Raw genomic sequence first — 23,784 nt, forward strand, 5'->3', positions numbered from 1 at the left:
ATGGTTTAATTTAATTGGCACTCAATTATACATTAATTCCTTTGAGTTCAAAATTGCGAAGTAAAACAATTAAAAGGTTCAGCAATCCGTAATATTCAATTAATATCTCAGCTTCAGTGTTAACATCAATTACATGTAAAAGCAATCATTCAATCAATTGTCTAATGTCTTTCTATAAGACTTGGTACTCTCATAAATCACTGACTTTACTACGAATATGCAAGCAAGATAACTGAGTATATATGAGTCAATAAATAAATATCCAAATAATCCAATTAATATTATGAAATTGTAACTAATTCTTTAGCATCTGTTATTAAATATATTTATTAATTAGAATTCATGGTACAAACTTAACACCCACTTCATTTGTTCTTATCACTCTGTATACTTGTTACCACTATCACAAGATAGTAAACTGGCACACTTTTTGTTAAGAAGCCATTTATAACCATACCCTTTTACATTTGATAAATATCAACCTTCCTGCAATTACATTTATTATATTCCACAGTATATATTTTCTGCAGAAAGTACCGATTAGAGGAGAAACCTCAAAATGGAGCGAGGTAACCAGTGGTGTACCACAGGGATCCGTATTAAGTCCTCTGCTATTCCTAATCTACATTAATGATTTAGATTCTGGTATAGTAAGCAAACTCGTTAAATTTGCAGACGACACAAAAATAGGAGGAGTGGCAAACACTGTTGCAGCAGCAAAGGTCATTCAGAATGATCTAGACAGCATTCAGAACTGGACAGTCACATGGCAAATGAAATTTAATAGAGAAAAGTGTAAAGTATTGCATGCAGGAAATAAAAATGTGCATTATAAAAATCATATGGGAGATACTGAAATTGAAGAAGGGAACTATGAAAAAGACCTAGGAGTTTATGTTGACTCAGAAATGTCTTCATCTAGACAATGTGGGGAAGCTATAAAAAAGGCCAACAAGATGCTCAGATATATTGTGAGAAGTGTTGAATTTAAATCAAGGGAAGTAATGTTAAAACATTACAATGCATTAGTAAGACCTCACCTAGAATATTGTGTTCAGTTCTGGTCATCTCGTTACAAAAAGGATATTGCTGCTCTAGAAAGAGTGCAAAGAAGAGCGACCAGAATTATCCTGGGTTTAAAAGTCATGTCGTATGCAGACAGGCTAAAAGAATTAAACCTATTCAGTCTTGAACAAAGAAGACTACACAGCGATCTGAATCGAACATTCAAAATCCTAAAAGGTATAGACAATGTCAACCCAGGGGACTTCTTTGACCTGAAAAAAGAAACAAGGACCAGGGGTCACAAATGGAGATTAGATAAAGGGGCATTCAGAACAGAAAATAGGAGGCACTTTTTTACACAGAGAATTGTGAGGGTCTGGAACCAACTCCCCAGTAATGTTGTTGAAACTGACATCCTGGGATCCTTCAAGAAGCTGCTTGATGAGATTCTGGGATCAATAAGCTACTAACCACCAAACAAGCAAGATGGGCTGAATGGCCTCCTCTCGTTTGTAAACTTTCTTATGTTCTTATGTTCTTAATATTCATTAGTTTAATGGAGAATACTCGCAGAGCTGTTTCAGTAGGGCGATGGCTTTGAGACTGTCCTGTTGTTCAGGTCATTGTTCAATAAGAAAAATCCACTCCACTTTGAGACACCCTTTTTCAGTCGGGAAACTCAATCCATTATTAATTCATCACTTGGTAACTTTTCCTTCCTTCAATGGCAAGCCAGGTTAATATAGTTTTTTAAAGTCCTTTTTAAACAATATTTGAGTTTTCTTCCTAGTTTATTGAATTCATTTGGAGGTGTTCAGCTGGAATTATTGGAGCTGGTGTATCAAAGTTATTTTATTTTTTTCTGTTGCTCTCCTTTTCCTGTCTGACTAACACAACCTCACAGAAACAAAGTGATTTTTCAGTGACCTTTAGGGTGTTTATAACATACATGTTGGAATCTCGTTGCTTCAAAAACAAAAAAAATTGCGACATGAACACCTGGAAATTCTAGGGAGCCATCTTGGCCTTGGTCGTTCTCACTCGTCTCCATGGTTACCAAGCTAGTGCTACTCTCGGAATCACTTTGTTAGAATTTAGATGTGCTTGTGCAATTTAAACAGATGCTTAACCATTTAAATGGTTCTACGGTGTTTCTACTGCAAGTCTGCTGGCACTCCCCAACTTTGGCTCTAGAGGGTAATGATTGCATGCCCTTGAACAGGGCAGCAGAAAAGGAAGGTTGCATTTCAAGCCTGTTTTTTTTAAATGACTGAAAAGCATTTTATTTACGTTTTGCATGTGCATGTGCATGAAATCCAAGAAGCATATAATGGATGCTGATGTTCATAAAAGGCAGCATCGCTTCCTCTTGTAATGATTAAATCCAAGGCTTGTCTATGCTATGAACACCTTCTTCCTAATCTTTACACTTGGCCTAATTTATTAATATTACAATCTTTCCATTCAATTTGAGTGGTCCTTATTTGACATCTAATGATACTCTTAGACAGATAGCCTGTGGAGTGGCATAATGCAGGGACTTCCTGCATAGCAGTTTCACCCAGTCAAGGTTTTACTACAGTATATAGGGAACAATCTCAGGTGTGTTTTACTAAACTCATAGTAAAACCAAGAATGGTTCAAACTGCTACGCAGTGTGAGTCTTATTTCCATCCCTATAATGCCCATCTTAGAATCAGAAATATCAGGAGTAAAATGAATGCACTTTACCACATTAAATGCAGTGGTCTGTAAAGTTGTGCTCGCCAAAACTGCCATATTGCATAACAAGCAATACCAGTACAGTAGCACGGTACAGTACTACAGAAAGAGCTGTAGAATAGTATCACATGATTCCTTTCTAGGACAGGCATACTGTCTGCTAAGAACTGGCACAGAAATGCAGAGTTCTCCAGAAATGTTTTTTCAGGCAAGCTGTGGGCCACAACAACAACAAAAAATGCTTCATTGACAGTCATCCTTTGGCTGCTGAAATAAACGTCTCTTAATCAGTCCGTGTCCTTTATGACCTCCAGTCAGATGATAATTACACTGATGTAGTGAGTGCTGCTGGGGGTGGAAAAAATGCAAAGTGAAAACAATAACTCTGTAAAGCTGGCCAATCCCTCATCTCTGTGTGGAGTATCTCTTAAGTTTTGATGCTGCACTGTTTTTACCTCTGGACAAATTAACGGCGAAGACCACGTGCTTTTGGGAAAGTGTCTTCACATTTTGTGATTCTCTGGATCACGTTTGATAGTAATTGTCCGATCAAAATTAACCATTTTGTGCAACTTTTTTTGTAGCCTCTGGCCATAAGAGATTCGGACTTCATATTTGTAACATTAAATAAATACCATAGGCAAAATGTGACAGACTTTGAATCTGACATCTGATATAACATGGCTGTAATATTTGGTGTTCTGTGATTACCAAACTCCATTCTTGACACAGGCATCGTAATTTTTGGCTTTACATGCACGTGAAACTCGACTCTACAGTCATGACTGTGTGACGTTGTCACATGAATACATTGTGAAACAGCAAAAGGATGTCCTTTTGGCAGAGCGACTTTAACGGCAGTGTCAATTGTTTTTTCACGATAAAAATAGCTGTAAAAACCGGAGCAGGAATCGTGCTTGTGGCTCACGAGATTTCAGGAGTCAATATCCCGTTCTTCTGACTTAATATCACATAATCTCCAGCAGAAAGGCTATACAACACACGTACCCACACAAAATGTACATTTATGGACTACTTTACCACTAGAATTATACTAATACCTACAACCGCCAACTGCAGTCATTATCACGGTACATTTTAAACATCATCAATATTAAAATGAAAGACCAACTATTGGATTCAAAGCAAAAGTTTTATTCAAGCACATCATATGCAACATCTTCACAGCCAAAACACTGTACTTAAACGAACAATTAAACATTTCAAAATAAATGTGTAAACAGGTTTATGTACATACAAAACTGTAAAAACAAAAGTAGTTTTTAATCTAAAACGAAAGTAACAAGATTTCTCGTGTGTGTGTGTCACTCGCAGCACAGAACCCAGGTTGAGCTGCTGCAGCCTGCAGCTTTCTGATTGAAATGTTTCTGCTGAAGCGCTGTGGCTAGCTTCAAGATGTAATCTCTCCTACTGATATTTTCCCTGATGGGGTGCCAGTTCCAATATATATATATATATATATATATATATATATATATATATATATATATATATATATATATATATATATATATATATATATATATATATATATATATATATATATATATATATATATATATATTGTAGGTTAAAAGGCGGTTCTAGTGATAATGAAATTTAACTTGTAGATGTTCCACAAACACACACACACACACACACACACAAATGCAAATTCTAAGTAGTAAAATTTGTACTTAGTAGAAAATATATTTTATATAAGAGAGAGTGTGTGTGCACGTATGTGTTGGAAAGGTAACCAGACAAACAAGTAGCTAATGCGCGGCGTAATTCAGAATGCGCGCGACAACACGTGAATTCATTTCTCTTGTTAAATGTTTTTATCTTCATGGTAAAGCACGAAGCTCTCCTCACGATATTCAGAGTCGTTCTTTTCCTACTTAGTAAGCAGACACGGACATTTAAATATCCCCTCCCCTAAATGACTATGAATTGAGTAATATGCATTGGTATGGACTTTTTTTTTTCCTAAATCAGAACTGCATAGCAATTTCCTGAAAAGTAGGGCAAACACATCATGAGGAAAACTGTCATGACTTGTACATGTAAACGCCGCCATGTTCACCTCATCAATGTGCAGCTGAACTTTTCCTATTTCCTTTACTTTGAAAAGTTTCTGTAGGAGCAACACACTATACAGCAGTCCCCTCACCCCTGTTGGTCTGTACCTATTAAGTGTCTCCCCATGCTTTATTTGCTGGACAGAAGAGAAAGGCCTTTTCTACGAAGAACTCCATTCAACACCTCCTGCATTACTAAAACTCAGATAGGTGAACAAAACAGAATGAAATCATTCCTCCTTTTACATCTTATTGTGATTTAACATGTGTGAATATGAAATTGGTTTTGAATGGTTTCCGCTGGATAACACTGGGCATCAACCTGGGAAGTGAATCTATTTCAGTAAAGCTGTGTAAACACAGGAATTTCTTTGGCTCTGTTTCTCTAGGGCTTGTGTAAACTAAAATAGACCCTGCTCCTTTAATCATAGTAATATTAGCATAGTGGATGGAGGCAAGAAAGTCAATATAATACAGTATCTACTGTATATTACTGTACATTGTTTTCTTACATTCCCTTGGCACTAGATGGCAGCACAGTCTGAGCTATTGAACAGTACTGTATGATGACTGCTTGACCAAACTTAAAGTTTGTGCATACTTACAGGAGGGGGTTCAGTTTATTTATTTTTTTCTGTCCCCTGCTTCCCCAGTGCATTTCAACAAAAGATTTAAAAAAAAAAACACAGACGTTCAACTGGATTATAAGTGTTTTATTTGAGAATAAATAATTAACAATTAATTGCGTACCAAATGTACATCGTTACAGGCTGGTTTGACAGACTCTGGTTAGCATGAATCTTGAACTACCTTATCTAAGGTACGCTGTGTTATACCAGGATTTGTGCTAATCAGGGTATGTGAAGCCAACCAGAACAGTGTCAGACTCAAATGCATTTGAAGTATATAAAATGAAGCACTGAGTATTTGCCAGTATCGGCCTAAAGCAAAGTATGGCTACAGTAAGGGGTGAGCAGCTCAGGTAATTAGTGCTCACCAAGATCTGTGAAAATCTCGTGTTCATCCCAGCATGAATAATATATATATAAATTTCACTGCTAAATTTATTTCAATATAATTTGCCTTTGGGGTACAGAGTATTGTTTTTTTTTTGTTTTTTTTTTAAAAAACACTAAATAAAAACAAAATATACATATCTGAAAAGGTACCATTTAGAACTTACGACTTTTTTTTTTTAAAACATACCTGCAATAGTTATTTTTTTGCAGAAGCAATCTAAAAAACAAATTCAAGAAACAAATAAAAATCACAATTTAAAATGTAGGCACAATAATATACTGGGGCTCATAAAATTGTCCAGCAGCAACATTTAGTGTTGATGACCAATATAGTGATTTAAAAGCACATGTTTGTAAGAAACAACAAAAAATACATATTTTATTGCTCATTGCAAAGCTCTTTGTTCAGACAGTGTCTTGTGAACAGTCACACAAAACATATCCTGAGCGATACAGGCTGTCCGAGGTAGGAGATAAGCAGGACTCGTATTGATTAGCAATTACCATGCATCCTCTCAAAACGTGTTCTACTTAGAACAGAGATTGTGTAAACACTAAACTCAATGAATACAGCACTACCAAAGCTTTGCAAAAAAAAATAAAAAATTGACAACGTTAAAGCCTTTTCAAATTCATTTTCATGTGCATTATTAAAGCACAGTGGTGTACAATATGCAAGGCAGAAGTGTCCTATTACAGTCCTGGACGGTCATTCCACTCCAGCTTCAACAGGTAAAATGAGAGAATTAAACACTTAATGGAGGTTTAATTGGTTCAATGAAACAATTTAGACCAGGGATGGAACAAAGAACAACTTTGGCTACCCCTGATGCAAGAGATAACAGTTATAAGTGCTGAATTGGTGAAAGTAATTATTGTTTAAGTCAGGGCTGTCAAACTCAGTTCCTGGAGGGCCGCAGTGTCTTCTGGCTTTTGTTTCACCAGAGCTCTCAATTACTTAATTGGTCTAATTATTTGATTAATTTGATTTTAAACACTTCTCTCCAGGTCTCAAAATGTTTCATAGGTAGTGTACCTTGAATCAAGTGCATTTCTAAAATCATCAACTGTAAAAGACCTTGAAAAAATATTAAACATGTCCAATTGCGTCCGTCGAGGACTGGAGTTTGACACCTAGCTGAAGTGCTGTTAGACACGAGACACTGTTACTTCTCCACATTTCTAAAAAAGCTATTCGTTCAAAATATTATAAAATGCCATCGATTTTCCACCTCTTAGCATTTAAACCATGTTAGTATTAACAATTTAATTTAGAGCAATTGACCACTTTTATATCAGTGAAATGGTCATTATTTTACAGATCCAGTCTTCTGACAAATATACAGTTCTCTTTGACTGAATCCAGTTGATTCCAATTTCAGCTGAATTGGAAAGTGAATGTTAAAAGATTGATGATGTCATGGAACTGTTTTAAATCAGGATATGATGCTAATTAATAAAAAATATGACAGTCTGATATTGATTTTTCCCTTTTTTCAAACATATAATACCATCTTTGTTTATACATTTCAACTTTTACAGTATTAATATTTTTTCATAGTATTTATTAACCAAGCATTAAGATTTTCTGACTACTAAATGTATGTCACTGTCTCATGGCAGTTTAATTTTGTAGGTACAAACCACTGAGTGTAGCGTGTGAGTTTTGTGTGATGTGTGTGTATGTCACAGGAAGGTGGTAGTTAGTCTTGTGTAATTTAATACAGTGAAATAAATTCATACCTAGATTATTATCACTTGGTTTTTATGATAGTAAGACTTCTGGATATCATACACCACTGCTTGTTTTCACCCAGTTCAGGTGTTGAATATTGAAAATAAACATCCAGCAGGCAGCAATGTATTTCTACATATTAAAACAAATCTTCTTTAATGAACAATTGTGAATAAAAATGATTTTAAAAGCACATATACCGTAGCACATATATTATACATATTTCAACTAAAGTTCTTTAATGAAATAAAGGCATTTTTTTCCCAGGTTAATGTAAAAGTACAGAACTACTATTCTCAGTTTCATGCCCCAAACCGTTATTACTGAGCCCTATTGTCATTAAGCTCCTAAAAAGTAATAATTTAACACTTTTGCTGAAACTATGCCACTGATACAGCTTGGCACTACTGAATCAAGACTTGTTAACGACTATATCTACAGCATATGCGTTGCTTGCTAAATGCATCCATTTAACAGTTTTTACAGGGCAGTGAAGCATAATAAAGCAGCTGGTCAAGCTGGAGGAACAGGTTTCTCATCTGGGCTCCTTGGAACAGAAAGGGTTGGGGCAATTATAGTGTCATGTGTTCTGGGTCTTGTTCATGTATGTTTTAGTTAAGTGATTGCAAACAGAATTCCCATAGACCACACCATTCTAAGATGATTTAAATGTGTAGAAGCAAAAAGCTCTCTGCTTAAAAGTTGCTTATAGAAAAACAGTAGAGCAAAAGTATATATATTTCTTTATAATAATCCAGAAAAGATACAAATCTGAGTTAAATAACGTAGGATTGTCAATGTTCAGTTGCACTGTGATACTTGTGGAAAAGAATCAGGCAGTATTGGAAGACTTGCAGATTGCAAACAAAGATTTAGATTTTTTTATTCTTTTAAAAAAAAATTACATGCATTATTTTGTTTTTTAAACAAAAATCCCAAAAACGCAAATAGTGTATTCATTTATAAAATTGTGTACATATATTCAATATTAAAATATTACACTAAGAATCAACACACAGATGGTATATCTTTTTTTGTACAAGTGTCTAATAATATGTATTTCTTTTTAAATGTGTGTTTAAATTTACCAGTCAAATTAAAAATGCGCTAATAGCAGGTATAATTAAATATTGATGTGCGTGTGCCATTATTATTTTGAATCAAGCAACGGATTCAGACATACGATACTGATTGCTGTAGCACTTAAAAAGGCTTACCTTCCCTTTGCAGATTTCTACAGTGAAGCAGTGCATACAAGTATGGTTAAACATCCTGCTGCATAATTAAGGAAAACAGATGCAAACAAGCAAGCAGGCAGAACAATTTTCTGCACAGCACAAGACTAATCAAAGAGTGGCTGTTATTGGTAGGTCTATCACACAATATGGCCGGTTTACCATAATCTATAAGGCAGCAGATCCAAGTGCCACCTTCCCTTTAAATCATTAAAATACAGTCCTCTTATTTTATATACCTTAACAATGCATGCAAGTCCCTTTCAAGTCATTTTTGTCTGTAAAAGGTATGTAAGGGAGGCCCATATTTTAATGATTTAATGTATTTTCATCATCACCTGTAACATTAATTAAGGGTCTGGTGTGTAATAAAGCTAAACTAGCCCGTCACTGTTCTGTGATTCAGTAAGCTGTAGTCCTAGAAGAACAGTTTGGTCTGTAGCCACAGGGCAAACACCAGTTCACAGAAGGAGGTGCCACTAATTCTTCACCTGGGAGCAGGTTAAAGCTGCTCTGTTATCTGATAGGAACTGAAACGCAAAGACGGCACCCCCCGTATCACCCGGCCCTGTATACTTTTTATATTAATAGCTTGATGAATTGCCCCAACTACTAATATAATATATTCTTGAGATCAAATTATATTCAGTATGGAAAAACGTAAAAAAAAAAAAAAAAAAAAGCATGACAAGCTTAATATAATGAGACAAGTGAGGAAACTACTTCTTAACCGTGTTACAAAAGAACAAAACAGTAATACCAGGCTTGTGAAGCCCAGGGTCTGTGAAGTACAGTAGAAATTCACACAACAGCTGCGTAAACCATGGACATGATTAATAAATCAGAAAATATGTACACAATTGTAAAACAAGTTTAAAAAAAATGTGCACGGTGTACCAGAGGTACCGCTTAAAATCTAGTTGTTTTTCTTTTTCTTTTGCAATATAAAATATATAATTATACAAACAGCAGTTGAAGTCAGGTTCTGGTTTGTTTTCTTCAGCTGCTTTAGAATGGCTTCAGGATTTCAGTCCCTTTCTCTCAGTAGCTCCCCGGGCAGTTCCGGATGTTTTTGATCTCCAGCTCCAGCTGTTTCACTCGGACGTCTCTCTGACCTAACAGTTCTCTCAGCCGTCGGATTTCTTCCTGTTGCTGGTAAAACATCTGCAACAGCTAAAATTTAAAAAGCAAAGTATTAGCAACCATTTCTGTTCCATGTTGATCATTCACCCGTTTTCAAATTATGTCTGGTTCCAACTTGAAGCTCTTCTTGAAATGTAGAGCTCAGCTCACATTTGTATTACAATATAATACTGTATTCTAGCTATTATTTAAGTGTTTTGGTCTTTGCACTTTTAAAAATCCTGGATTTGAAAATGTCATGTGCTGACTTCAGCCAGTACTTGTTGATTGAAAGCACTCACATCGTTACTTGGATTTCAACCATCACCAGCGTCTCACCTCATTTTCAGTTTTGGGTGGCGCACATTCCGACAGGTTACAGCCATTGGAGAAGGCAGACCGGGTCTTGTCCCTGCTCTTGTCCTCCAGCCTCTTCTGCTCTTTCGTCCCCTTCTGCTCCAACCTCTCCTGTATCGCTGCCACCTCCAACTGCTCGATGCAGTTCTGAAACCTTTTCGGTTCTAGAATGCTCAACGGTTCCCTGGCAGTTACCAGCGGAATGGACTGGGAGTTTTTGCTGCCAGGTTTCAGGGACATCAATACAGGATCTATATATTAAATAAATGTAAAGAAAAAGAGAGAGACAGGGCATTATGAACGGACACTAATTCAAACAGACCCCTTAATATCAAACTTAAATGACTACTCACAAATAAATAAACTGGTATTTGTTTGGGCTAAACAGGGAGGAACAGACAAATACCATTCTAAAAAGTTGTTTATAAAAGGCAAAGGACCCGACTTGAATTGCATTGGTTGCTTCTCGCTAGTTTATTCAGTAGTTAACATAACAATAGTAGCATACCAACCATATTTTAACAGTAGCATTTGTCAATAACGTCCGATACATGCGAAAATAAATATTTTTACTGTAAAGCTTTAAAAAGACCAGTTCCAGATCCTAACACAAACACACATAGAGATCAATGGGGCTAGTGAGCTTTACCCAGACACTGACCTTTATGGATCCCTCTGAACCACTCCTCTGCTGTCATTGCTGGCTCAGATCCAGCAGTCATTGGGTAGATATCCTCCTGGTACGACTCGGACTGCAAAATCAACACACAGCACATGCAGTTAATGTAGCTCCACACCTATCATTTATATGCATCCGGTGGCATTTGTTAGCTACTTCACAGTCGAAAAATGAAACAAAAAAAAGAGAGCAGTAAACCTAAAAGTATTATGATTATTACTAATGTCCCACAGACATATGTATATCCCACAACTTTCTGTAACATCTACCCTTGGCTCTCACTAGAGAACATCATGCACCACAGCTCCACCTAGTGGACACAGCACAAGATGAGTTTGCAAGGAAGTGCACATTTTTTGGTTACCTGGCACAACAAATAAGCTATCATGATTTTCTCTGCCAGTAAGATGAGGAGTCTGTACTTATACAGCCTACATGGTCGGAAAACATATTTGTTAACTTTTGTATTTATTATTATGTGCACAAGCTTTGCAACATGTACTGACGCACAACTGCAGATTGCTCTAACTGTGTTGCCCAAAAACTGGGTATTAACAGATCTATTGTTGGATAAAAACAAGTTAAAAGTAGGTGGCTATTTGTGTATTTTAAAAATATTATTACAGAAGGCCATGCAAACAACATGGTTTAAATGGTTAAAATTACAAGTATGATTTAGTCTTGAATCTTGTAGAAGCGGGAGGGTTTCTTACCCGTCGTGGTACGATCATGGAGAGTGGCTCAATAAGGCTTTTGGTTGTCACTAGTTTATAAAACCTGAAGACCTCACAGGAGGAGACATCCAGGCCTCTCTTTGGCATGATTCCTGTGAGCAAGACAAATGAAGTGAGGGCTCTGAACTGCAGGCTATTTTGATGATCTAAACCAGTGGTCTTCACTCGAGGCTCTTCCAGTCCAGGAACTTGTTTCAACCATTTTTTAAATCATTCAAATTTAACAGTGATTGAGGTTTTGCACTGTATGACACTTGGCTATAACTCTCTGAATGATTGATTTGACAAAATCAGTACGGTACCTTTGAAGAACTTTGTAAATTTTGTAAGGTGGACACTTCCAGGTACAGTATATGAAATGGCCAGAAACAGTAGAGCTGCATGAACCAATTATTTGTACTGAGCTCTCCACAGAAATCAGGTGAGGGTCATTTGTGCTAATATGCCATTACACGTGAAGAAACAGCTGCTTCTCTTAGACTGTGGAGAACAGCAATCCACACAAATCCAAGCAGCTGTTTCTTCAGATGTAATGGTAAATTAGCCAAATAAACAACAAATCACCCTCACCCGATTGGCCACAGCTGGATTCTGTGGAGAGCTCAGTCCAAATAATCTTTTTGTGCAGCACTAGGGAACTATGAAAATCATCATTGTCCATTATGGCTAAATTATCCCTTTAAATTCCACCTTGTGGAGTGTCAGCGCACCCACTTGAACAAAAACAAAACTTCAATATCTATGGAATAGATTCACATATTTTGAATCTGCTTTCACTTAGACAAGCCAATTTAACATTTCTCAGCTGCAGACAGTGAAGAAAATATCTTGAGAAAAACCTTATATTCCCAAAAATATGTAAAAGGTTTCATATTAACCACATTTCAATTTCTTTTAAAACTAAAGATGTATTCTGATTTTAATGAGCCCACTTAAAGTGAAATAATTAGGACCTGTTTTGAACAATGCCTTGGACTGGAACAGCCACAAGTGAGTATGTGCTAAATGCAGGCGTTCTAAATTGTATACAGACCCTTTCCAATGCTTTTACTATTGCATTTAGTTAATAATGGGGTCTATAAAATTCACCCCCCTATGTTTCATACAGCAAGGCTGGATTGGATCAAACTGATACAGTATGCACTAGTAGCCTAACAGTTAGCACCATATTTATAAACACGAATGAATGAATATGATCCAGAGAGAATTATTTGAATGTATGCACCTTTCATCTTCTCATATGTAATTCAGCTGGGATATTACAATGTAATGGCAAAGTTAGGATCATTGGGGAATTCTTTGACTAACCAATATCCCATTTCATGTTTGTTTTTTTTAGGTTTGCACATTTTTTTCAATCTAAGTGACTCAGCTGTGGCTCAGATCAGTTTTAAATATATTTAAACAAAACAGATTTAGCAGAACAGAATGAGGAAAAGTAAGTAAGCAAGCTACAATGATGTGAAGTGCTAGAAATGCATAAACCTACCCATTCCTTTCTGAGGTAAGTATGAGCGGTACTCTGCTAGGAATTGTAGATAAGGCTTCTCGGAGCTGATTTCATAGTACCTAATGTTGCCATCTCCCTGTGGGTAAACACAATTAATTCAATTCTTTTGGCCGAACAATTTGAACACTTCAGACTCATAGTACTCGTCCTAACAAAATGTCAAACACTTTGAAGTGGTGGCTGTGAGGCAGAGTATGTACTGCAAATGAGCTTTCACCTCTGCAAACCCCAATAGTCTGCATAACAAAACACCCATAAACTTCAAAACGCTCAGTCAGAATTCTAAGGTAAAGCACTGGTACACGTCACAGAGTTTCTTTTAAAGTTTTACATCACTAAACCCTAACACAACTCTCCACAATTAAACCCTGCATTGGCAGTCTCAGAACAAGACCGGCAGGGAGATTGAACCTTCTTCAACACCTAGGAGAGTGAGCCCTGCACAGCCGGCTAGTGGGGAAAGCTCACATTGACACTACTTGGTGGACTAGCCCCTTGAGTTTTAGAGGCTAAAACCAGTCCGTACCTTTCCAGCGACGTACAGCATGTGGGTATCAGGATCGTAGAAAGGAAACGGGACCCCCGAAGAGCTGTCCAGATCCTCCTCCAGCAAAGGCACGGACAGGTCATCCTATAGCAGAGACACGACACATGAAACTGACAGAGGGAGCCCTCTCCGCAGAACACACATTTCATTTTCAGCAATTCTCTTTTTTATTTCGATCTGCAGCAAGTTCTGACGACTCACTTAAGGTGTAATAATAATCAAGTTAAAAAAAACATGTTATCTTGTAAAGCACAATATTCTCACCAGTCCCTTATCATTGGTTGTAGATTGTTTTGTTTTCCAGACTTGGTGGTTTTCATATTGAAACCCATTCATCCTGCTACAACACTATGTTCACTTTCTATGCACCAGGTATTTGGATCTCACCGGACCCCCACAGTAGAAAAAAGTTAAAGTAATTATAGAGAACAAAATAATTCCAAAAAACATTTACTATCATGCGCATTAATTCTATTAAATTCTCATGTGTTGTTTTGAAGATAGACATGTTATAGCAACAATGTATTTTCAGTTTAAAATTTGACATCTGGTACTACAGCTATGGCCAACATTTTTTAATTAAAAAAAAAAAAAAACCTATATGAACACAATTTAGATCTTTTATTTTACATCCCGTAATCAAAGAAACTACAAAGTGATATCGCAAAAGTCTACCGGAAGCCATAATAGTAGTACAGTATTTCATGATAGATTTCAAAATATCACATTTGTCAATTTGTCAGTATATGGAAAACTAAGCGGTATGTAATTCAAAATGTTAACAAAACATTATTCAGCAGGTTTCATTCTTTATGAAGCTAAATTAGTTAATTCTATAGGTCGGTGATGCAAAACTTTTGTTCTTAGCTGTACACTAGGTTAAATACATCTCTCCTGCAAGCCATGCTTTTAGACTGTCTTGCATTTCTTAGGTCATTTCAGCTGCTGGGTGATCTCTGTCCTCCCCCTTCAACTGATTATTTCCTGTCAATAACTAATCAGCCTAGCCCTCCCACCCACCCCACCATTAATTGACAGCCAGAAGCATGCTTTGACCCAGAAGACACCACTGGGGTGAAATGACCAAAGTAATAAAGTACTTAACAGACTTCCTGTAAGGCAAGGCAAACACACTGAGAACTTCCTTTAAAAACTGCTCATTTGAGACCTTTGTAGCAAATGGAAGTACAAAATTGGAAAGATTTATGGAATTATTTTGTTAGGTACAAATTACTTTAATGTTTGGACGTGATGCTGAAGATTCAGGTGCCCTGTTGGATTTCCTTTTCAAATTGTTGTTGTACATTGATGCGTTTATAACATTTTAGGGCAGTGTCATGGTCTCCATTGTAGGTAGATGCAGTGCTTTGAACTCACCTGATCCCACAGTGCAATTTGCCTGTTGTTCCACCTTGACGTTCCTGTTGACATGAGCTTTTTCAGGTTGCCCAGAAACACAACCTTGCTTGCTTTATGGGACTTGCAGTTGGCTTCCTGTAAAAAGGAATACATTCATAAATAACTAAATATATAAATAAAACACAGAAACATATACTGTACATACCAAGTCTAATCCAATCAAATCAATATGCAATCAATTATTCCACATCACTGAATTTAATAAAATTATATTTCTCTTCCATACAAACTGTCAACCCAACACAAGTTGTTATTGTGATTTTGTGTGGCTACGTAGCAGAGAACAAATTCAACTAATCCTATTAAAAGGAATCAGAAAAAACAACGACTGTGTAATTGACAACTTTGAGAAAGGTAATTTTAATAGTAGAACCCACTTCAAAATATGTATGGGTCACTCCACGGCAACTCAAACAGAAAAGGGACCTGAGGGTTTTCAGACAAGCTGAGTTCAGAAAGAGCTCAGCGTGTAGATCTCATTAACTTCTATCCAAACATATCTTTGGGTGATTTTTTGGAGTCCCCCTACATAAGTTATTACGGCCTAAACTTGGTACAAATAGCAAAAATTATAATTTCAAGGGGGTTTAATGACCAGTGGTGGAACTTGAAGCCAAACATTTTTCACAGAATTTGAAAGACTGGTTCCTAAAGTTCTTACAGCAATACTTACATTTTAGGTCCCACATCCCCCATAGGGTAACGGGTTAGGCTGAAGTTCGAATAAAACTCGTCAGTTACCCCTCATCTGGCAATGTGCCAGAAGTGAGTAGGGTGCTCCTAGTATTTTTTTCTGAAAAGCCCTCTTCAAGGTGCTACACATGATGGTAGCATCTAAATTGCACCCAGGGTGATTTTTCTGGTCAAGGTCCCTTTCTCACTTTAGGTTGACCTTTGCAAGGTCACAGGTCGAAGGGGGATTAAAAATAAATAAATAATGGCTATCATTTCTGAACTCGGAGTGTGTGAAACCCCCAGGTGAATTTCTCTAGGAAAATCTGAGACGGACGGGCAACGGCACAGGTTGAGTTGGCATGGAATGACCCGTATGTTGTACACATAGAGGGAGTAGTGTACCTGCAAAACAAAACCTGTGTGCAGGTCAATGACTTTTAGTTTCTTGTCCTTGCAGGATGTTGCTAGGAGACTACCGTCCGTGTTAAATGACATGGAGAGGACCACATCACTGTGCACGCTAATCGTTTTCACAGGATTCTTGATGATCTGATCTGGAGTATCTAGGTTCCATACCATGATCTGCAAAACACCAAAAAGATTGAATGTACAGACTTCTCAATTGAAATGTTTGAGTGAAGGTGGGGATTTGGTAAAAACACAGCAGCAGCAGCAACAGCAAAAATAGTCAATATCATAACAGGTATTATAAACCTCAGTGGTCTCAGCCATGTTTCGAATAGAGAAGTAATTATCCTACAGTAGATGCACTCTAAAGTGAACAGGACTGAAGTGAATACACTTTTTAAAAGACGTCCTCGTACAGAAAAACATGAAATTTGGTTCATAATTAATATCTTCTACAGCGGTCATAACATGTGCTAACAAGTGGGTGTCTTAACCACTCAACAAAAGTTTCAGTATTATAACTATGGAAACACTGTATATCTCATGATCTTGCCCACAGGGGTCAGCATTGCGCTCACACGCAGTACACATTTACAAACACACTACCTTGTAGTCATATCCGGCACTGAAGAGGACATTGCCAGCAGTTGGGTGCCACTCAATGAGCCCCACTCTCCGGGAATGCCCCTGAAGCTCCTTCTTGGCCGTCGTGATGTTCTTCATCATCCCATGTTTAGGAATATCCCAGATTTTCACCTGTTGACAGGACAACCGGATTAGTCAACCAAACAAACACACTCCATAACACCATTCAAGGCACTTAGGAGTGGATCCAATTAAAAGTAGTGTCATTCTGGCTACTCACATTGCCACAATTTCAAATTATTCAAATCAACCCTCCCTTGGCCGAATTACTTGCCATTTATTTAGGGCACTAAGGTTCTACTCTTGTCTCAGACATTTATTAAATATGTCACCTTCTTAAAAATAAGGCCTAATAATATAATCACTGTTACAGTCAATGTAAACCCTCCTTTTTATTTCTGGCCTGGATCAATTATTATTATTTATTTCTTAGCAGACGCTCTTATCCAGGGCAACTTACAATTGTTACAAGATATCACATTATTTTTACATACAATTACATTATTTTTACATATAAATTACCCATTTATACAGTTGGGTTTTTACTGGAGCAATCTAGGTAAAGTACCTTGCTCAAGGGTACAGCAGCAGTGTCCCCCACCTGGGATTGAACCCACGACCCTCCGGTCAAGAATCCAGAGCCCTAACCACTACTCCACACTGCTGCCCTGAGTAAACAGGGCATGTATCCCTGCATACAAATATTTAATGGATTAAAATGGTAAAGGAGCAATTACAATGAAGGTTTAAACATTGTAACCTTGAAAGACCTAACAAATACCAAAACACCAGAAACATGAGACTTACAGTTGAATCTTCCGAGCCCGAAGCTATGGAGAAGTCATCAAACGGGTTCCACTTAATGTCCAGCACGTTTCCTCTGTGGCCGCAGACCCGTGGGTGATGAGGGTCGATCTTTCCAGTCTGAAAACACCCGAAGAGATGCGGTTCTCAGAAAATGTATTACTCGCTGGTAAAGTACACATGATTACCATCATACTGAAAATGCTTCAGAATATATGCAATGCTACATTTTTGTATTTTAAAATATTTTAACAATGTATTAATCCTGTTGGAATGCAATTGGAATCAGAAGATATTTTAAAATACTAGAATAAAAGAGGTATTTTCACTAATCTATCTTTACAATTAGAAGGTCCTATTTTGAAGCTAGTGCAAGAGCACATTTTCAGAGAGGGATGAAAATGAAGATAAAACCTTAAAAGTCCAAAAGAATAAGGAACATGTGGGAATACTGCTTTCCTAACTGGAAATAACAAAATGAAGAATTCAAGTTTGTATATACTTGTTAAAAAGGCTTCCAATAGTTAATAACCAGATGAGACTATTAAAACCAAGTACACTGATCTGAAACTGGGATTACTCTAGCGGATTAACCACTTCCAGCCTATAGTAATTACTCTCTCAACTGGTCCAAAAGGACAAATAGGATTAAATGGCAAATTAAGTGAATGCTAAAAGCAGTGGGGAAATAGATGACAGATTAACAGGGACAGATGTTGAGATTTAATACCATTGTAAGACACTAGAGGGCAGCAGAAAGTCATAGCATAATAACTATAGATGTTGATACAGAACCACAAGGTACAAAGTTTGAATAAAAAAATAAAATAAAATGTAGTTTAAATGAGTTGGTTATATGGGTTTTCACAACATTTTAATGTTTAATATTGCCTCCTGTATCAAATACATGCAATGTATGTAGGGCACCAATGGATAAACACGTTTTACCATCTGAATGTCAGACAGGGATGGAAATAAGACTCACATTGCAGAGCAGTTTGATCCATTCCTGATTTTGATCCATTCCTGAGTTTAATAAGCCACATATGAGCTTGTTACCTATACGCTGTGGCTAATCAAGTTTATATTAAAACCTGGAGGTGTACTGTTCAGATGGGAAAATAAAGGTTATTTTTGAAAACAGCGGGGTAGGGGGAGCAGTGAATTTACTTTGGCCCCAGACATAGTAATAAAACATAGCAACCGCAAGTACGTTTACAACAAAGAACATGTACCCCGGTGTGGCAGAAGGCTACGATAGTAAGTAGTGAGAAAGTTTCAAAAGTCAGGGGGGGTTCCATAATGTTTGAAGATACCTGGGAGCAACAGGTAAGCATAAAAAGGCCTCAACTTTAGCAAACACAGTTTGAAAGCAGATTTAAAAAAAAAAAAAAAAAAAAGGAACTCGCAAGCCTTCAGCAGGTTATCACGCACAATCGAGACATCTAGACATCTAGAATACTCATCACACTGAAAAATAAACCAGGAAACTATGTAATTTGTACCGATTAGGAAGTGAGCTGTCGAATCAGTGGCCAAGGTTATAGTCACTCACCATCGGCATGAGCCTTAGAATTAAAATGTGTGCTCTGTGGCTTGTTTGACATCTGTATAATAAGGCATGTGAACAAATGAGGAGAGGAATTACAATTAGGATAACATGGAATGCACACAGCATTTTCTTCAAAAGGAAAAACTTCACATTGGATCACATGACTATTATTGTAGTTCTTGGGAATTATCAATCTATCATCATATGTCTTTTCCATAGTGGCTGAAACTGACTTGTAACAGAGAGAGAGCATTTCATTATATATAATTTAGAATTACCCAACGCTACCCAGGTTTCTTTTTACTACCCGGGTATCGATTTATTAATTTGAGAATTTAAAGAAAATGTAGAAAATATGACAATACAGTTGTAAGCACGGGTCTCTGGCCGGCGTAATGAAGACAATGTTAAAACAAGCTTTTGCGTTAAGCCTTTTCTTAACTGACAGGATATCAATGTTTTACAGAAAACAATAACACACAGCGAGCGGCAAGGACACCTCAATAATAATAACTGTGGCGACTATTCTTCTCAGGAACTAAATCGGAAACAAAACAACATCCTGTTGGTTTATGTCAGTGATAACTCTGTGATCCATTAATAATAACTGTGTGGCTTCCAATACAGAATGCTTTATCTACTGTTATTGCGCAGATATAGTTTTACAAAAAGATAAAATAAGTAGCCTTTATTTAAAAATAAATAAGCAAATAAATAAAATAATGTGGAGCACATTAAGCAAGTGTGCTTCCTCCTGCTTGGTAAAGAAATTCCACCCAATGCTTTGCTTGGATGCCATTTGTTATGTATTGACAAGACATAATATTACTCAAAAAAATCTTATCTGCTCACTATTTAAAATGTAAGTAACATTATGTATGTGCCCAATGAGCTATTGATGTGAAACTTAGACAGTTGTGTTTTCATTGTTTTCACAGAATTCATTTCAGGGATGTTATTTAGTAACAAATGAAATCTATCCTTTGAGGAGATAGCCCATTTACACAAAAGTGTGGAGCCACATAAAATCTTCTTGTAACTGTTATGATCGTTGGCAGCTCTCTGCACCTCTAGATTCACATGTGGTTTCTGTCTGTGCACATCAGGCCTTACCCAATCAGTCTGCACCAAGCTCCTTTCTATATCGCTGTCCAAGCACATCCGGATCTGAACGCAACAAGCAGGCGCTTCTAGCATCTGTTATCGTGGACTGCTAAATTCCACTGCAGCCCCCCTCCCCTACCGTTTCTGTTGAAACAGGTATTTGTACATTCCACATGTACTGAAACATACATATTTTCCTTCAGCTTTCTGAATGCTTGGAAATCCTGCAACCATGAATGAATTTGAAACATTTCTTCCTCCAGCGACTACCAGGCATCTTTCCATGTTGGAACCTGGTTTAAATCATGTCATTACTGGCTCTCAAGCTTTTAACTCAGTCTTGCATGAAATTTGATAAAAAAGCAGGGTTTCTGAAATGGGCTGCAATATATCCATAACAATTCCTCCTGTACAAAACTGAAATTGTGTGCCATTTAGGCGATTTCATTTGATAATACTATTTATTAAAATTGAAGATATTGCTGACACAAAACAGTGCAGTAGAAACTAAAGATGTTATACTTTGATGCAAGTTTTTTCTTTTTCTTTTTTGAAAAACATGCCAAGGTCTCACTTTTTAATATAACATTTCTAGATGAAATGTTGGGTGGTCTCAACCTAGCCCCTAAGAGTCATTAGCACACATAACACAGACGTCAGTCTCTTCTGAGAGAGGATCTGCACTGAATGACTGTGGGAGTGCTTGCAAGAGCAAGGAGGTGCCAGTGCTCTGGCTGACTGCTGTCAGTGCCATCGTGCCTCTCCTCAGCAAAACCTAAATATCAAAGAGCAACCTGGTAGGGGTGTGAAATATCACATTAATCCTAACTATTCTATTCTTCTTCTAGTTTAGATTTTTTTGTATGTCATAATCTGTTTCAGTTTAGAGTGTCCCCTATGGCTTCAATACAGCGCTCAAACTTGTCTTCTCCCCAAGTTCAGCTGGTATTACTCTTTCCCCCTGCAACCCTTTACCCCTAGTGGATGTCATCAGTATGAAATGCCACATAGAACAAATGTGGCACTTCTTACATACACAGGGGGCGGAGTATTGCAAGGGGACAGGGTATTAGTTACACCAGTAACATAGCAGTACCTCTTAAACATATAAAAAAGAGAGATAGATAACATGGGCAGATGGAAAATGCTGTGATCCAGAAGCATCACCAGTATGAGTAATTTGCTACTGCTTTTAAACCAAATCAATATTTGCTTAGCAACTATAAGTGTTTGCAAAATTATAACCTTTCAGCTTGTTGATACTATTTTTAACTTACTGCAACGACGACAATAGTGCACACTTTGTTATACCTATCACCAACACACAGAATGCAGATTTAAGCAAACAAAATCACACACGTTACATTGTTATCTTGCTGCCTTTCATTAACCAATATTACCATGACCTTTCAAGGCAGCATGAAAGGTCTATGTTGGTTTATGTTGATTCCTCTTGTCTTGTATACTAATATTTACAGTTGTATTACTAAACTAGATAAATCTGAAATCTATTGCTCCAAAACCATCCCCAATTTTGTTCTGAAGGAGACTATACAAAATTGAGGATAGATAGTACAGACCAATATATTCTGAGGTGTTATACACCATATAGCCGTATGTACATTGTGGAGCAAACTGATAGGAAAGCCTGGACTCGAACTCGCGACATCCAGACTATAGAGCGCATCCTGCACTCCACATGGAGCGCCTTTACTGGATGCGCCCGGGAGCCCGACATTGCTTAATCTGCTGCAACAAAGACCAGAGAGCACACATTGCTATATGTTTAAGACTGGTGTACAGTTGCAAATAATTGTGCTGTATTAATAGCATTGTGAAAATAAGAAACCATTAAAAGGGTAATTTGTATACTTGCTGTTTTTATTTCTACAGATAAATGACAGCAAGTGTGTCAGTATCATATATATCACCTGCCACGCTGTATCATGAAAAAAGTAGATCACCATGACCTACCATCCGCAGTATGCACAGAACAGCATATCATTACAATGACCATGCATTGATTCACAAAAAACAGTAAATGAGCCAATGAGGTGTACCATGAAAACATGATTCATAGTACACAGTACCTCTTAAATATGCACGTTTAAATCAAATTTAGGCAAGTGGTTTTTGAGGTATTGTCTTCATTACCCAAACAAATCAGAGGCCAGTACTCAACATTAGGTCACCATGACCGACATCCCTCACGGACTTGTTTGTTGTTGAAATGCTGATATCACATCACAATTGGATAAGTGGTCGTCTAAATAAAAGTGAGAGACACATGGACATAAACATATGTCATCATCCTTTATTAAACTGTGTTTAAAGTGATTTTGGAAGCATGGTTTGACCTTGTTAAAAGGAACAGTTTAGCCTTATATTTGTGATAATTTGCTACAACAATCTGTTGGTTTTTATTGTCATAGAAACCACCCACATCTCCAAGCAGTCAAAAGCCCCTTTCACACTGGCATGCTCTACCCGGGTCAGGACCCAGGGTCATGCGGGTTGGCTATGCGATTTCACACTGGTTTTGATAAAGCAGGGTTGACCTGGGTGACAGACACAAGTAAACAATACACGTATCAATGCCCTGGAAGCAGTTTGTTACAGACGCTTCCATCCAAGCTTCTCTGGATTGAATCGTCGGCCGAAATGTTAATCAAAGCAAATGTTTCTTCATCCCTGCTGCAATCTGGCTCATGGTGCGTCTCAAGCAACAAAAATATGGCTGAATAGAATAAACAAAAACGTTCCTTGCTGAAGTGAAAACTTCATGCAGGCGTGGCTGTTTGTTATTTCGTCGGCCGTCATGCATTTTGTCTCACTCAACCTGGTCGAAGCGTGTCGACTTAGGTACGTGGTTTCACACTACGCAGGATTGTGACCCGGGTAGCCAGAACCCGGGTAGAAGTGCCACTGTGAAAGGGGCTAAAGATTACAGTGACCCTGTCACAGGAGAAATCCAGGCTCACACCAGGCAAAAATAATCACTGTTGCATTTAGTATACATAGCTCATGTTAGTTTGAAAAATGAGATAAGAAACAGAAACTGGTAACTTTCCGTCTGAGTCATTTTAAAAGCATAAACACAGCCAAATGCCTTTTTTACCAAGATCATTTGCCTTGCTCAGAGACTGAACAAACCTCAACCACACCCAGACATGAGAGCAGGCGCAGTGTGCTGCAGATAGCATTGATGTTGGGCTTCCATAAAAAGGCAATTATTACAGTACAGTAGTCACCGTGTATAGGAACACCTCCTAGGAGAACACTGTGCCTAACAGAACACCCTTGTGGTGAAATTGATTTTTCCCATTGTAAATGCTCCACCTAAAGGAACAGGAACTTCGCTTAATAAATAAATAAATAAATAAATAAATAAATAAATAAATAAATAATTTGACACAGCTAGCGATTTGTTC

The 23,784-nt window shown here is 37.3% G+C and overlaps 1 protein-coding gene across 5 annotated transcripts in view; it reads right to left on the minus strand.

The window, feature by feature from the left end:
* Positions 1-7,687: 7,687 nt before the first annotated feature.
* The window catches only part of LOC117408545 (coronin-2A-like), a 72,643-nt gene continuing 56,546 nt past the window's right edge, over positions 7,688-23,784 (minus strand). For all 5 annotated transcript variants that reach the window (XM_034013624.3, XM_058999888.1, XM_034013623.3 and 2 more), the window contains 10 exons: positions 17,701-17,817; positions 16,855-17,004; positions 16,243-16,422; positions 15,124-15,240; positions 13,726-13,830; positions 13,179-13,275; positions 11,669-11,781; positions 10,938-11,028; positions 10,259-10,527; positions 7,688-9,970 (listed from right to left, as the gene is read on the minus strand). In XM_034013624.3, the coding sequence (XP_033869515.1) occupies positions 9,839-9,970; positions 10,259-10,527; positions 10,938-11,028; positions 11,669-11,781; positions 13,179-13,275; positions 13,726-13,830; positions 15,124-15,240; positions 16,243-16,422; positions 16,855-17,004; positions 17,701-17,817 (1,371 nt within the window). In that variant the 3' untranslated portion in view covers positions 7,688-9,838. The remainder of the gene's footprint in view (positions 9,971-10,258; positions 10,528-10,937; positions 11,029-11,668; positions 11,782-13,178; positions 13,276-13,725; positions 13,831-15,123; positions 15,241-16,242; positions 16,423-16,854; positions 17,005-17,700; positions 17,818-23,784) is intronic.

This window comes from Acipenser ruthenus, chromosome 2 (assembly GCF_902713425.1).
Source record: "Acipenser ruthenus chromosome 2, fAciRut3.2 maternal haplotype, whole genome shotgun sequence".
NCBI classification, from domain to species: Eukaryota; Metazoa; Chordata; class Actinopteri; order Acipenseriformes; family Acipenseridae; genus Acipenser; species Acipenser ruthenus.